Below are 17,449 nucleotides of genomic sequence, written 5' to 3' on the forward strand. Positions count from 1 at the left end.
AGATTATGCCAAGTCATACTTATTTGGAGCATCTTGTGCTGATCATGAGATTTCAAGTCGTATAATTGCTCTACACCTCTTTTCTTGCTTTTGTGAAGGCCCTTTCAAACACCTCATGCATCTAGTGGGAGTATGAATTGTAGTGATAGGCCGCTTCACCGCCACCATCTCTTTCTTTGATAACGTCCATGGTGCACGGGGTAAAAAGACACGCCCATTTGGTCTCTCTTGTGGCCAAGCTTCATGCATCCTCCTTGTGGTGTATATATCCTCCCTTGCTTAAGGAATCTTGTGTTCGAATCAAATGATCCCAAATGGTAGATGCCACATTCTTGAAGATATGCATGGGATTAAGCAGGTGATTTATCTTGAGGTGGGACCAATATGGTAGCCGATAAAAGATGGAGTATCCAAATAAAAGATGGTACTAGCGTGCAATATTTATTTCCATTCAATATAGCATACAATAGCTACGAACTCTTACCGTCTCATGCCATGTGGAGGAGTCGTCATGGAAAGGTCCCAAATTTGCTTCCAATCTCCTGCAGTAGCGAGTGACTATGGAGGAACTTCATTCCAAGGCGTGACATATCTAGGATGATCAGGTGGGAGAAATTGATGGTGATTCTCGTAGATGACCTTGTTCAAGTCCTCTGGCTGTGAAGCAGTTAGCAAAGGACCACAAACAGGACGTGCATGGTAACCCGATGTGGTGAGACCTAAACAATAGATGCAATTGTGTAAGCAAGGTGAGTTCTCAATGCCACATCAATTGCCTTCTCATAATTAAAAGTTCAATGCTTACCTGAACACTCACCATAGCCTGGGAAGTCATGCATCGTCCACATCAACATTGCCTTGCAGATGAAGTCTCATGATGAGGGAGGCCTACTCATGTCATCCACCTCGATACCTCTCCAAAGTATCTCCAGCTCATCAATCAAAGGCTCCAGATAAACATCCACGTTTTTGACTTTATGTTTCCCTAGAATTAGAAGGGATAACATAACATGTCAAGTTTACTAACTCAAGGGAGGCACGTAGAACAAAGAATATGCACCCCTCAAATATTGATGTCGATGCTTCAGTAAAAAGATAGTCTTGCTCCATGCTATCATCCCTCCCTTAGGACTCATGGGCAAATAAATCTTGCACCATATCATCAAACACCTCCTCCTCCATGGCCTCATGAGGTAATGGTGGAGGGCTACTATCACCATCACCACTCCATGCATCCATAACGGTCACCCCTCAAGATCCCACCTCATATCGTCGACGCTTCGCCTCCTCACATAGGGCAACATATGCGGGTGTGGCACTACATCCTTTATTAAATAGAAAAGGAGCATATATCAAACACTTGAACACCCATAGGTATCTCAATCAACCTCAATGTTTTAACACTTACCATGGATACGGTCGCATCCCATTCTCCATACTTTGAGATGTGACCGAGTGTAATTCTATGTGTATAATACATGTTCCCTCAACATCGATCGCACATACATTTGATTTTTTGCTCCAACCACATTTCTCGATTGTGGAGATGGAGGGATTCATCTTCAGTGGAGGTGCTTGTTTAAGATGAAGACATCTTATAAATAATCACAACTCAAAGTGTTAGTCCATAATATTAGTCAAGCTCTTGAAATTTTAACATCATGGAGAAGATATGAGCATTATCAATCCATAAACTAAGGATTGAGCCGCACGCAATATAGGTTAAGTAACACACAGTGGATTTCAAACCTAACTTACCTAGCCCTCTGGATTGATTATGTCCTCAATAACTACGATGTTCTTAACAAATGTTTTTGAATCAAGAGAGAAGGCCTATAGTTATCTCTTGCTTAAAAATTGTGATGATGCTCGAGGGATGTTATACCCCAATGCTTATCAACTATTCAGTCTACTATGAAAATGGAAGGTTGTGTTTTTTAAAACTTATGAGAGGATTCCAATGCTTGTCCCTTTTTCAAAGATGATGTTGATTAGGGCTAAAAATGCTTTTTCTTCCTTTAAATGAATATAAAGACAACCCTTTAGATCTACTAGTCCTTTTCAACCAAAAGCATATGCATTGAAGTCATAACTCCTTAGTCATTGCCATGTTTCATTGCCATATTTTACCAAACTCATGTACTGAAATCATGAGCGAAGGTGACTATCAGGATTGTATTTGTGTTGAAATCATGAGAACTCTAGCACTCCCCAGCATCATCACATATCTTGACATTCCTATATTTAAGTACATTCATGCACGTACACCATTCGGTTGTACCGAAGTCATGAAAATTAGCTCCAATGTCTCTTTGTTTGCATTCATGTATAAAAAGGTCAAGTAGTGATTAAAAACGATTTCTTTATAAAAAGGTGAAATAAAGACACCTCTTCACTCCATCGGTTGTTTCATTAGAAAACACAAATTACCACGTTTTGAATGATAGTTGATTTTCAAAAGTTGGAGCAAGGAAAAACACATTAAAGTATGGAGTGTTTGATGAATGAACTGTATTTTCATGAGTAGGAAGCCGTGTTTGAAAATGAAGTAGGTTGGGGGTTTGACGTGATGTGTTTATAAGGTCCATGGAGGGCATTGAGGTAGCTATGGCATCCAAATGTTGGATGTTGGGTAGAGAATTGAGTAGACATTTTTTTATTTTTAAACCTTAAAGGTTGATTGGAGTTGCTATCACTCATTTCCACCGACCATTTGTTGTTGAAGGTCGTTCAATCTGCCTCACCTAGGAATGTTGATCAAACATTATAACTGTTTTTGGAGTGACATGTGTGTAGCAATGTATGAGGCAAGCCCTCTGCACGAAAGCCAATATGTAGTACATTTTTTTATTGATTACAATTGCAAAAACCGTTAGGATGTTGCATAGTGAGAATTGTAAAAGATTGTGTAGATGACACATTCTCGAGAGAGGGAGGGACCAATTAAATTTGAGGGAGGCAACTTCAATATAACAATTGGGGGTAAGGATGAAGAATCTAGGGTGAAACAATTTCCTAGGTTAAAATTCTTATTTTTATTATATTAGTTTGAGAGCCAAAAGCTAAGCCAAGTGGTATGGCAATCAAACTTGTAGATTTGAAAATTTCACTGGAAATTGGTTGGTGATGTAACGAAAAGTCTAAATTTCTAACCGACTGGTTTCGTATTGATCGATAATTTGACCAACTAATTTAAGATTTTAATTAAGTTGCGGGTGTGCCTTGACTTGGCCTCTAATGTGGATCATAACAGCGGTAATACAGAAAGGAGAAGAGCGCATTAGCGTGGGGAGCTTCAACCCCTTGCCAAAGCCCTGCTTGCATGCCCTTCTTGCAGACATTGCCCTGTGTTGCCAAGGGAAAGGGTGCTTCTCAGACTAGGTGGTTCTTCTCAGTTCCACTCAGTTTAAATTTTTTTAATAAAAATCTTGTATCGGGTACTATGTGCTCACGGAGACACACACACACACACGCACACACACACACGTGTAGAGCCCATGCCTTCTCGGCATGGGCAAGCACTGGGCAGTGTGTGTATCGGGGGCGAAGTTGTGTGCCGAAAAACGTGATAAGGCGACCAGCTAATTTGAAATGTTAATTGGGAGGAATGTGCTAACGAGGGATGTAAGTTGAAATGTTAACTGGGACGAATATGCTAACTAGGTGTGTTCCCAAACAGTAGGAGGTAAGAATTCAAAATTCAAATTTCAAACTGTCTTGTGTCGTATCTCTCTCTCTCTCTCTCTCTCTCTCTCTCTCTCTTTGTTTGTGTGTGTTTCTGAATTTCATCTTCTTGTGTTGATGAATGCTTTCAAGTTTCCGTCCTTCTTCCCACAGCACAATCAATCGACTCGCTCCACACTCCCTCCTCTCCACCTTCTTCTGTACGATTGTACCCTCAGATCCATAATGTCCCTCCTTTCCTTCCTTTACCTTCTTCTCCCCTTCTCATGAGCACGTATTTTCACTCGCTTCGAGCTCTCTCCGCTGCCCATGCTGCGTACGTGACCCTCCATCCGTAATGACCCCTCGCTCCGCTGCGCGTGCGAGCTGCCGCAGAACGATCGTTTCGAGATGTGGCGAGATCATGCCGAGCAGGACGGTGGCAAGCTCTGTTACTCTGCCGTTTCACAGCTCTTCAGTCTCAATACTCAAGTGTGCGCGTGAATGTAAGGGACGGACAGAAGAGAGAGAGAGAGATGGAGAAAGAGATAGGTAGAGTTTGAGCGGCTGGCGATCTGAATCCTCGAAGCTCTCATCCAGAGATGTAAAAGCGGAGCAACAGAAGGTTGTCGGTGGGAGGAGGCTCTGCGCGAGCGTCAGAGAAGAAGAGCGAGCGATCGAGCAGACGGAAAACGATCGGCGAGGGCGATAGCAAGAGGTCGAAAGAACAGGAGGAACAGAAAGGAGGAATCGAAGAACAAAGAGAAGGAAGAGAAGATGGAGGAGAGGAGGAGGGGGAGGGAGGGAGATGGGAAGAGATGGCGATCGCCATAGCCAGAGCTATGGTGTAGAAGAAGAAGAAGAAGCAGCCGCCATAGCCAGAGCTATGGTGTAGGAAGGAGGAGAAGAAGAAGAAGAAGAAGAAGAGATCGCTATCGCCATAGCCAGAGCTATGGTGTAGGAAGGAGGAGAAGAAGAATAATGTAGGAGGAAGAAGAAGAGATTGCTATCTCCATCGCCAGAGCTTCGCCATAGCCAGCGCTTCGCCATCGCCATAGCCAGCGCTATGGGAATCTGCATGAGCAAAGACAAGAAGGCTGCAGCGGCAGCAGCTGCTGCTCCGAAGAAGCAGCAAGCTCAAGCTCAACAGGATGAGCAGCAGACAGAAAACAGAGACGAGGATCGACGGAAAGAGATGAAGCAACAAACGAAAACGAAGCTTGCTCAAGAAGACGACGACGATCAGGACGAAGACGAAGACGGCGAGCCTTCCGCCATAGCCAAGCTCGATCGTCGAGCTTCCATGGTGGCTATGGCGATCGACGATTCTTCCGTCGCTGCCGCTTCCTCCACAGACAAACATGTCGTCGAAATCTGTCTTCCTCTCATCTCCCCTCGCAATTTCGTCCCCTCGCCTTCCTCCTCTGCTGCTGCTGCTCGAGCTATGGCCGCCATAGCTGCTCCTCCTCATCCTCATCCTCATCCTCCCCCTCCTCCTGCTCCTGCTCCTCCTCCCGCCATAGCCAAAGCTTCCTCTTTCCCCGATAGCCCTTCCCTCTTCTCCTACTCGAGTTGCCTCCCTTCCAGCCGCTCTTCCTTCTCCCGTGACCTCGCTGCCTTGTCCCGCGACCTCTCCTTCCTTGACCCTTCCCTCTTTGAATCCCGCCTCCGCTCCTCTTCCCCCCTCCTCCGCTCCCCCAGTGTTAATGGCGCTCACGATCATCATCGTCATTCCCTCCCTTTCCTCCCCCGCACCCCTTCCACCAAAACTTCTAGTCCCCTCCGTGCTGGCGTCCATCATGCCGCCTCCCGCTTGCAGTCGAGCATGATGGATGGCTTCTCCACCACCCGATCCCGATCCCTCCCCAAGCGATTTTACGGCCGCGAGCCTGAATTGGATGTGCCTCTCCAGAAGCGGTCTTCCAGCCGGGATTGTACCATGGAACCGCTGCTCAATGCCAGGAGACCTCCACAACCACTCCGCAAAATGTCATCAATAGACTCTCGTTTGGATGCCGGTTCTGCTAAATTGTCTCTCAGGAGAGAGGAAGCCTCGGGCGAATACCGGGTCTACGCCAGGCAAGCTGCAGCCAGGAAGAGTCATTATCACGATCCACATTCATGCAAGCTGCCCGAGAATCTAAAACTTAGGAAGAAGGAAAAATCCCCGGCGAGAAGGTCTTCCACGGGGAAAGTGGCCGACGCAGATCAGTTCTACTGGGATTATGGAAATTGCCAAGACGACCAAAACTTTGTGCAGGTGCGTTTCTCCTTCGAGTTCTTTTGTGCATGGCTACATGTTGAAGCAAGACGTTCTCTTGGCAGTAGTTGTGTAGCCTACATTGTGATATCGAGATAGAGTTCGCTGTGCATCAACGTATGAATTTCCTCCCAAACGCCGTTTTTTCTCGTGTAACGTTCATTGTTGTATGCTGCAGGCAAGTCAGGCGGGGGGCATGAGGCATGAGTACATGCGAGGCCGGTTGGCCTTGCAGAACAAGTCGCTCAATTGCTGGGACGACGCTGCAAAATTGGGATTCAATGGCTTGCCCAAGCATCCCAAGGCGGACGAAAAGATTCAGCCCGGCGAAGGGCTGAGAAAGGCCGAGATAGGTGCCCTTTGCCGATCTATCTGTGAGCAGGAGCTTTGTGAGAAGGATTTGCTCGCCCAGACCTTACTCGAGGAAACGCCAGGATGTCGTGGAGGTTCTCTCTATTCCCCCCGCGAGTCTTGTTTGAACCCGACGGACTTAGAATTCCCAGACGAAAGCCCCGTTATACGTTCGGCTTCCATGGCTAATGCCCAATCCATTCTAGCCGCGGTTGCAGATTTGAACCTCGCAACCTCATTGTATTCAGAAACTGAAGAATCCGAGAACGAGGTCGAAGACGAAATGGACCTCTTGCAATTTGCTGTCGATGGCGTGTTGTCTCCAGAGAAGGAATTGCGAGCCCAGCAAGCCAGAAATCTACTCCTGAAAGAAGCTGCTATGGAGGCATTTGCCAGGCCGAGCTTCGACTCTACCTTCGAAGAGATGAAACCTCCTGGACTAGCGTCATTGATGGCCATGAAATTGGGAGATGCGGAAGCAGACACATTGGAGATACGCAACGTGCTGAAGCTTCTATCAATAGCAGAACCAGCCATGATGCCAGAACAGAAGGCAGCGTTCTATAATCAACTTAGAAAGCTGCTTGATTCTGTGAGAATTCCTGGTGTTGCAGAGAGCAAGCCCACAGATGATGGAGGAGAAGTCCTCGAGAATGTTGAGGGAAAATTTCTGGCTTCTCGAGTTCATTCTTGGCCTAGGAACATACAATTGCCTGCGAATATGAACGCCACTGCAGACGCCCCTGGGATGGAGATGAATGCAGAAAAGGCAGGGACGATGGCAACCGAGTCAGGGATGAATGTGGCAAGATATTTCGATCAGTGTGATATCGCCTTGGAGAATTATGGGAATTCCTTAACCACTCCTAATGGACTGCTTACTGAGATTCCCAGTTTGCATCCCTCAACAATGCCACAAAAAATTGACAATCGTGCTTTGGAGGCTGAAAAGCACCAAATCTTGGGCGACAATGAGAATATTGCACTGCAGGCAACCACAAATCCAGCTACAGTATGTTGCTTGGTTTCAGAGCCAGAACTTGTGCTTGGCCGCACTGTCACTGAACGGTCAACAATATGTGAAATAGGTCCCTTATCAACTCACGATAGCAAAATTGGTTTTGGTTTTCCAGACGATCTTGCTGAAACTTTTGATCAGCAAGAGGGGATAAGGGAATCTACTGTTGACACTGTTGATTCCGGAAGGGTGGACATTCAAGCTGTCAATGGCATTGATCATGGAAGGAGATTTGCCAGCCATGGAGGTATGGATTCTTTTTTTCTAAATTAATCTTCATATGGTGTTTTCTTGCCAAGGCTTTGACAGAGCATGGACAACTAAACTTGGATTGCTGGTGCTGCAGGAGACTGCATATCAGGCCACAAGATGGAGTGCAGACATGACAGAGATGCTATTGAGCGCACCTTACCAGAGCAGATAGATCAGGGAGATACTGAGCTGAAGGTGATGCACTGTTCAACTCATGCACTTCATCCCTTTCCCTGTCGTATATCTGTGTATTCAGTCAGGGCCAAAAAGCATGGGAGATGATATGGGTGATATTATACATTTTTTTTTGCAGGATTTGAGCTCTGTTTGTGATGATGTGTTGCAGTCCATGGTTGTCGAAGAGATCCAGATGCAGCAGCCATCAGCATCAGTGGAAGCAGTCTTTGAAAGGGCTCCTCAACCCCAATCTCATGAATGCACAACAGATATAAGAGGAGACCCATTTAAGTCTTACAGTCCACCTCAAAAAGGGCAGGGTGCTGCACCCTCCACGGAGAATATAGAATTCCTTCACCAGGAAGCAGATGCTTTGTTGAACAGCAATAAGCCAGCTCGACCTTCTGATGTTGCTTCAGATGGCTCATTCGAATTTAGAGGAAGATCCACAATGTCTACCCCCCTTTCCACACCATCTACCCCCATGATATCCACAGCCTCCACACCAAGGCAGCTCAGCCCTCTCAATCCCGCATTGACTGCAAAAGAGATTGCAGAAATTTGGGATGCATTGGGCTGAAAGACTGGTCTCCCATGCAGTTTTAAGGGTGCCTCAACCCTCTTCTCCTATGATTTTGGGGAAATCAGTCTTGGAGTTTTCCTTGTTTCTGGCCAACTCACGTGTTTGATAACGTGCTTGTCCTAATTGGCTGTTAGGACGGACACATGTTTTAACGTTCAGCACCTCATAATTTAAAACTTAATTCCAATCGAGAATTCTTGTTCTTTGGAAAGTTATATAACAGTGACTATACGAGAAAAAAAAAGAGACTTAATCATGCTCCTCAATGCAATTTCTAGTTTGTTTTCGCTTACTAACAATGACGTGAAAGTATAATACGCTTTTTAGATAAACTCACTTCAAACAAATTACAACTTTGGGTATTTGATCTGTGATATTTAAAGATTGCAAGACATCGAAACAAAGTGGAATCAACTGAATCAACCATTTTCAAAGGAAAAGCATACAAGAAAGTTCATAATAAAGAGAACCAGCCATCTCCGACGGGTTAGAGGCCTTACATAGATAGATATAGATGGCTAGAATTTCCATCACCCTTTTCATTTTTCACCCAACCATCTTTGATCTCTCTTTTTGCCCTTGGCACAGCGGTCCTTATGATCCTCTCTCCCTCTCGACTCTCTACCTCTCTCTCAATCTACCTCACAACTTCATGCTTCCCCTAGTCTCTCCCCCTTCATGACCTTCACCCCTTCCTTGCAACAGTTGCTCTCTTAGCCCCCCCTCACCTTTGCTCATCTCGCCCTCCCCTCTTGTACATATGGAGTCATAAATTTGTAGTCAAGCCAAATACTCATTCTCATATACAAGAAGATATCTCCTTCAATTCCTCCACAACTAAAAAATTGTCCTAAGGCAAAAATGACTAACATCTATTTATTTGGCCTGTGATCTAACCACTTGCACTTCTTCGACCCTTCCCGGCATGGAGAGCATTGGCAATTCATGAACTTATTGCTTGGCCCTTCATGCTCCTCTAGTAAGTTCTCACCTTGGTGAATTCTCACTGTTGGTGAGACTTAGCATGGTGTTATATGTGTGTGTGTGTGCGCTCACGCATGCATGTGCGTTTTTATAAAAAAAAAGTGTTTATGTGTGCGTGCATGAAAATATGCCTCCTCTTATTCTCGGCAAGGTTCCTCCATTGTTCGCTCTTTCTTTTCCATTGCATCTAATAGATCTCTCGTCTTTACCAACCGATAAACTTTGCAATGCTCATCGCTTATGATTCACACATACGAGTATCATGACCCATCTACGACGCGTTACAGACCCGCTCGATCGGGTCTCAAGGTTGGGATCGTAGGCTTCCTTTCATTTCAAAAGGAATACAATTTGAGACTTTATTTATAAATATCAATAGGAGCTTAAGATGGTTGCCCATTATCATTATAAGAGTGGGAGGCCACATGGCATTGCCCTTTCAGTGCAACCTCACAAGTACTTTGGACATGGGTGCAGTTGAGTTGATGATTGTATGTTTCCTTGAAGAAGGGATGATTATCGTTTCTTTTCTTGTAGCGCACTCCGCCATCCCAATATAACCTTGATGTTCCTTAGTCCTTGAGATCGATAGGCCTCTGTTTGAATACTTTCTTCGTGATTTTCTTGATAGTCACTTTGGGACCTCTCAAGGTCTTGCACCAATTGGTTAAGCTCACGGGGAGACCTATATATTTATTTATACTTTTATATAATCATATATAAATATAGATAAATATTTGTAATAAATAAATAAATAAATAAATCTAAATTCTATGTATCATATATATATATATTTATATATATACATATGTATATATGTATGTATGTATGTATGCATACATATATATATAATCTCTCTCTCTCTCTCTCTCTCTCTCTTTGGGACCTCTCAAGTCTTGCACCAATTGGTTAAGCTCACGGAGAGAGCTATATATTTATTTATACTTTTATATAATCATATGTAAAGATAGATAAATATTTGTAATAAATATAATTATATATTATATATATATATATATTTATATAGATTCTATGTATGTATGTATACATATACATGTACATATATATGTGTGTGTGTTTATAATCTCTCTCTCTCTCTCTCTCTCTTTATAAAATTTATATATATCTCTCTCTCTCTCTCTCTATATATATATATATATATATATATGAATGTATGTATATTCACATATATATGAACATAGTTTCTCTCTCTCTCTCTCTCTCTCTCTCTCTCTTACAAAAATCAAAATTTTATATCTCTACATACATATATATGAATATTTTAATATAAATATAAATATATGTGTATAATCATATATAAAGATACATAATATTGAAAATAAATATAATTATATATAGTATTTATATTATATATATATAATATTATATCTTTATATGTATAATATTTTTAGATATACTATATTATATCTATCTATATATTTATTGATTTACTTATATTTATATAAATTTGAGATGTCATATATATATATATATATATATGTATGTATGTATGTATGTATGTATAATCATATATAAAGATAATTAAATATTTATAAATATTAATATATTATATTATATTTGTATATGTATTGGATATATATAATATATATATACTCTCTCTCTCTCTCTCTCTCTCTCTCTCTCTCTCTCTCTCTCTCTCTCTCGTTAATCTGCCACGTCGGCGAGCTTGCCTCCCTACCACATGATTGACTGTGTGCCCTGCTCCCATGTGAGGCCCACGCCTACTGTTCTCCACGTGCCACTGATGTGACCTCCAGGCTCCTCGCAACCTTCGCCTCCCCCACGAGCCCCCAACTCAGCAGTGTCCTCTGGGTCAGAGTTTGCTTGACTGCTTTGGATGCTCGGTACCACGTGGCTCTCCTATGCTAAGCAATAGACTGCGTGACTGACAGTCTTGAGATAGACTGTGAAGATAGACTAGTAGATTGCGTGAAGAAAGATTGGACAGATAGCGCGACAGACCACAGCACGACTGGTAGTTTTCTCATGATGACGTGGATACATGGTGCAAGATGGCACGTGGGCAACGGGCAACACGACGGAGACACGTGGCATGACACAACGTACCTTCTAGCAATTGCCAGCTCTGCGTCAGTCAGACACAGTCTGCTACCTCTCCTCCACGTGGCATCTTATCACAGCCCTCCTACCGAAGCTCCCCAAAGCATTCCTTGCCCACCACGTGGTGCAACCTTTGAATGCCACATGGATCCTCTCCTTAAAGAATAGTAAGATAAGATGTAGACTTCATGCCCTCTCTAACACAAATATGACTACATTTATCGATGAATTTGAGATGCCATCTTTTCTGTGACCTAGACATCAATAGTACACGCTTCTAGGATTCTACTTTGTGCCAAAGTTTCGACAAGCCATTAAGATGATCAAAGGTATTTTCGATGTAAACAGGTAGTGATCGAAGATATTTTTTATGTAAATAGGTGGTGGGGAAAGCTCCAACAAGGCCAAAATGAGGGCAAGAGATGAGAGTGAAGGGATGATGAAAACTCAAAGTGAAGGGATAATTAACATAACTAATGTAGAAGGGAAATTCGCATGATGATGTAGTAAGGCAAGGCAAGAAAGCATCAAGGATCGATTTCCATAGCCATCTAGCATGCATCTCATCTCTTGCCCTCATTTTGACCTTGCATCTTTGCTCTCCACTATGTCCAACATAGTCAACAATCCTAATGCAAAAATCATGAGATTGCACATTGCGTGCTTTTCAATACCATCTTGCTCTACCAAATCAAAGGATTTCATAAGTATAATGTATCTTGCTTGTGGTGGCAATGCAAAACCTTACTACATGCTTTGGGTATGGAATTAAATTCAATGAAAAGATATCATGGAAGTCTACGCCCTATCTCTAGAAAAGTTTCTGCAAGTGGTGAAGGCACCACCCTAACCAAACATGTGGAGGATATATCTGCCTAGACATTATCAAGGTGCCAGCCAAGGATAGTGACATAGGGCTCCAACCTCAGCGGCGGTTACCATTTTTGAAGCACGACTCATTTTGGTGCTCCTATTTCTCAATGGGACAAGATTGACGAGTTGATCCAACTTATATGCCTCTTAGAAGATGTTGGTAATGGAAGGATTTTGAAGTAATGAAGGCCTCAGATCCCAATATAGGATACGAATTCCCCCAGATAAAATTTCCAAAGGTGGGTACCTCATACGCTCTCTCTGTGTTGATTATTTTGTTTATCAAAGAATATCCCTGCCCATGAGTCCACAATGGAAGAGTATCTCCAATGGCTCCACGTGAAATAGTCTTTGACCTCAATATCGACCCTCAATTTCATCACGTTATGCACCTATACTTACGTGTCCGCAATCTCCATGGTCACCACATTTAGACCTTTGAAGAAATGTTTGACATACACTTTTGGTAGCCTCTTCATCCATTTTTCCGAATCTCCCAAAGGCTATTTGATCGCCACCGAATCATGAACAATGCCCTCAAGTTAGACATCATGCATAGAGTCTGATCCATGGATGGATTGTGACTCAAGAAGGGGGCCATGTGAACCCCCATGCTTAACAATGACATATGTTGTAAGATAGCGTGGAGAATAGGGAGAGGATGAATGGAATATAGAAGAAATCTGCATTGGAGCCCTATGGGCCCAAGTGCCTTGTAAAAATAAGGAAGAAGAGAGAGGTACAAAAGAATAGTGTTGGCCCTCCCTCAAAAGGTGGAATGTATAAATAGCCAAAGGTTTGACTTTTGTCTTCATTGTTGTATGCACACATTTGGAATATGAGCTCTCTTTCTCTCTTCCATGAGTTGTGTTGAGTTCTCTTATTTCTATGATAGTCAATACTTAGGTAAGACATACATAAATATTTAGATATCCAAAAGTCCTTCCCTAAATCCATAGAGTGGCCAACATTATTGTATCAAGGTAACCAAGGGGGAGGGAGTTGTGTAAACAAAATCAATTGTATTATTGACTCCATTTACTACATATATTTTGACTAACCATAGCTCGTTGAATCTACGTGAGGGATAGATTAGGATTCATAAAAGAATTGGGTTGGCTAGTGTTTTTGGCAACCTATGTGTATGTGTGTGAGGGGTCATGAGTGGGATAAACATTGTGAATGTGTGTGAGTGAGTATGACTAGGGTAGGGCGTGGGGAAGCTTTTCATGAGATTTAGATTTTAACCACTACTTATGACCAAGAATTTGGCATAATTACTTCAATTACAAAAAGGATGTCATAGCAAGTATGGACTATCCTATGTATGTACTACCAAAAATAATTATTAGCAGTGGCCAAAAATTACGTAATGAATTTTGCGGAGATATCCCAAGTCTTATAAAAAAGAGTGTGTGTGTGAGTGTGTGTGTGCATGTGTAAGTGCACGTGTGTGTGTGTGTGTGTATGTGTTTAAAGAATTGGAAGAGTGAATGTGTGTGTGTGTGTGAGAGAGAGAGAGAGAGAGAGAGAGAGAGAGAGAGAGAGAGAGAGAGAGAGAGAGAGAGAGAGAGAGAGAGAGAGAGAGAGAGAGAGAAACCAGGGTTTGTGTGTGTGTGTGTGTGTGAGTGTGTGTATGTGTGTGTGCATGTAGAAGGGAAAAGGAATAAGAAGTGTGTGTGTGTGTGTACCCACCTTGACCCGGAGGGACACCATATGATGGTGGGGCTAGGACACCCATCATATGGTATCCTGCCCCCCACCAAGAATTGTTAGTAAGGATGTAGTATTGATACGACAACCCGAAAAGTGATTCTCATATATGAATTTAGTAATTAGCTTTTGGATCTTACATTGGAGAAACCCATTGTCGCAAAGTAGTATTATGAGTTTAGTCAAGTCTAGCCAGGCCATCTCATGATTGGATGCCGCATATATGATAGGGACAACCTGAGATAAAGATACCTTGTAGCTGTTGTTCTTGGGTCTATTGCTATGAAGATGAATGAAGGCAACATTGGGGACATGTAGCTTGTCTTTTTTCCATGCAATTGATGAAATATAGTTTCCAATCAAAGGTTTTTGTAATACAAAGGTGGTATTGAGAAAGGTAGTATCTAGAGTAGTGGATCCAATAAAATTCGAAGTAGGTTTCAAGGCAATGATATTAAGAGGATAAATCCATAAGGGTTTTTTTGGTGATCTTTCTTGGGATGGATCCAGGCATATCAAAATAAACTTATTTTGCAAAAATTAAGATCATCTATGTATCTAAAAGAATATAAAAAGTCTTCTGCCATATCCCAAAGATTAAGACCCATAAGTGTCCAAATAAAAGCAATCTTGAACTTGAGAAGATATAAATTGCACCATGAGGGGGAACATGAATACCCCATGGGTATTCCAAGTACTTGTTTAGAAATGTTATTACCAATTTTCACAAATGCATTAGTTAGAACATAGAGATTAAGTTCAATGAATTTGTCAAATGAAACCTTGGGTTTTTAAATCTTAGTAAGCACCATCTTGTGATTAGGTGTTTTAAACCTTAAATAACCTTTTTTACGAAGTAAGTCCAAGTGAAATCTCAAAGAAGACATCAAGCTATCCTCCCCTATGTGTGGAATAGCTTCATAACATGTAGTAATATCAAACATGTGCATGGAAAAAATGGATGGAGGAAGATTAATCAAGAAGTCACAAGAGCTATTAATTATCCAAAAGGCATTAATCTTCTTATGACAGAATTTCCATGCATCATTATGTATGTTAATAACCACTTCCTTGAGTCGGTCAATCATGCTTGCCAGGCCAGAGTTAAATAACTGCAGTAATACTTCTTTTTGTGGCTTTTATAGCTACACATAAGATAAGGCAAAGTTAAAACATCCGTTACCCCTAGTTCAAATGATTGAATTCTTTCTTTGATACATGCCGTAATGTTTTCCTCATTCCAACTTGTAGTCTCAAATTCATTTCCAGATATCCTGTCAATAGCTAGTAGTTGGCATAAACTTTTGCACATGAATGTAGGTGTTTGTGGTGATTTATCCAATCCTACTACAAACAAATGTGTAGTAAGATATTGAACTTCATCTATTATATGTTTATCTTTATACCATGGTTGGGAAGCATTCCAATTCAGACAACGTTTATCGATAATCTTAAGACATATCATTCTAATCTTGTCTTTATGATGGGTGCTAGGTATTATATTCAAAATCTTACATACCTCATACCATGCCTTAAATAATTCTTCAATTGCTATGAAAGGATTAGGCAGGAGTGGGGGGATATGATTCAAACCTTTAGACAAGAACTCTTTAATCTTTGGATGATGACATATAGAAATGTCCGTAGTGAGCACATGTGACTCACATCTATGAATCCATCTTTTAAAAAGGGCGCAAAGCATTTGCTTTGTCGACATATGCATGAAGTGTTTTGAAAAGTGGTAAATGTGTCCATAAAACGATAAAACCAACTTGAGATATTTGGATATTACGACCATGCAAATCCAATATTTTTGAGCATGTATATCTTAGAGGGATCAAAATTTTTAATAAGTTCCAGAAAGACCAACCTGGGTGTAATAAGCTCAAAAAATTTTGAGGAAAAACAAACATGGATAAAACTCTTGGAGATCTTCCTCTCCATAGAAAGGGCTTTCATGCCATTGATCTGGGTCGCTACTAATGATCGTTGGGGGCCATTAATCGAATGTGATTTGTTTGGCGATGTCTGAAGCATCATTGTATCTCTTGGCTCCACGCATAGGATGCTTGGAGGAGTAGGAAGATGAGGATCCATGTGGAGTAGAAAGCCTTGACTTTTTGAAAGATCCCTTGGATGCATCAATGGCGAGGATTGGTTTAAGGATTTGTTCAATAACGAGAGCAAGAGGAGTATGGTTGATTTTTGGCAAAAGAGGGGAGCTGGGAGCAGCACGGGTCAAGTTACGAGCACCTTCAAGTAGTTGTTCTTGGAAAAGGTAATATGCAATCAGAATTGTTCTAGCTTCAAGGGGGAGAGAAGCGATCCAACAATAAAAGCATGAAATTGACCTTTTGGGAAACCAAGTTTAAATAGATTTTGAAGGTTGTGGATCATGTACCAGAGGACTTGGTCAAGCCACATGATAGAGGAAGTACACCCAGATCCATTGCAAGTGGAACACTGACACTTGATGTATGGCCTATGAATGTTCCAAAGAGTCTTGAGGTTATTTTTGCCTGACTTCTCTATAGGGGCAGCTTTGGTATGGAAGTAGACACCATGGCTTGAACATTTGGACTGGTCGAAGGTTTGGAGGGAAAACAAAGGGAGGGTAAAATTGAGGTCAGCTGAGAGAAAATGCTTGCCTTGCCATACAGATACTTTGTATTGGTCAACTGCATTAGATGATAGACTACATAAAGTAATGAGTGAATCAAGAGTGAAGGGAGCATGGTGGTTAATAGTCTTAAAAGCCCAGAGTTTGTGAAAAAGACCACTGGAATCTAACTCAAGTTGTCTAGGGGGAAGAAGAGGAATGAAGGAGGCAAACTTTGAAGAATTTTTAGAAGGGGCAAAATCTTGGGTTAGGGCTTGCCAGGGCCTCTTTCTCAGTAGGATCAAGTCCGTCAACATCCACCAAGGGGTTTAGCGGAATGCAAGCAACTTGGGCAGGCAATAGAATCAAGGGTAAGTTATTTACCAGTTGGAGTTTGTTCACAATGGCCGGTAGAGCCTTGTGGTAAAACACTAAATCTTGCTCATCAGAAGAGTTGACATCAATGAGATGCCAGAGAAAGGAATCAAAGGCCACATTAGCAGTGTGGGGATCCTTTTGGAATATTGTGAGTAACTGCAGCCAGTCGTTAATGGAAGCAATGCTGATAGCTAAAAGTGTGTCCTTTCCTTTTGCTTCTTCCTCAAACTTGATCAATTTTTGATGAAATCCATTGTTTGGAAAGCAAGCTAGCACCATTTGGATGCCTTGGGTCAGAGGGGGGCAAAATGTCATCAGTGAAGCCAATCTTTAATAGAAAATCATTCCAACATTCCTGTACATACTTTAGCAAAGTGAGAGAATATTTATCAAGTTTGGAAAAGTTAAACAGTTTTGAGTTATGCAAAAACCAGTGTTCTTGCCTAACCCGATAAGTGTCTATCGAGAAGCGTGGCACGTGGCATGAAACATGCGGTAGCCCAACCAAGGATTACC

The 17,449-nt window shown here is 42.0% G+C and overlaps 1 protein-coding gene across 2 annotated transcripts; it reads left to right on the forward strand.

Moving 5' to 3' along the window:
• The first annotated feature begins 3,837 nt into the window (after nucleotides 1–3,837).
• On the forward strand, nucleotides 3,838–8,462 carry LOC147904833 (uncharacterized). 2 transcript variants are annotated; one of them, XM_087395713.1, is made up of 4 exons: nucleotides 3,838–5,923; nucleotides 6,102–7,539; nucleotides 7,639–7,739; nucleotides 7,858–8,462. In XM_087395713.1, the coding sequence occupies exons 1-4, from the start codon at nucleotides 4,730–4,732 to the stop codon at nucleotides 8,299–8,301; spliced, it is 3,177 nt and encodes a 1,058-aa protein (XP_087251839.1). In that variant the 5' UTR covers nucleotides 3,838–4,729; the 3' UTR covers nucleotides 8,302–8,462. The 2 variants fall into 2 exon arrangements, with proteins under 2 accessions (XP_087251839.1, XP_087251846.1); XM_087395720.1 differs by having other exon boundaries at nucleotides 7,891–8,462.
• Nucleotides 8,463–17,449: the final 8,987 nt, after the last annotated feature.

This window comes from Dipteris shenzhenensis, chromosome 2 (genome assembly GCF_047967505.1).
Source record: "Dipteris shenzhenensis isolate YYH24624 ecotype China chromosome 2, Dip_SZ_1.0, whole genome shotgun sequence".
Taxonomy (NCBI): domain Eukaryota; kingdom Viridiplantae; phylum Streptophyta; class Polypodiopsida; order Gleicheniales; family Dipteridaceae; genus Dipteris; species Dipteris shenzhenensis.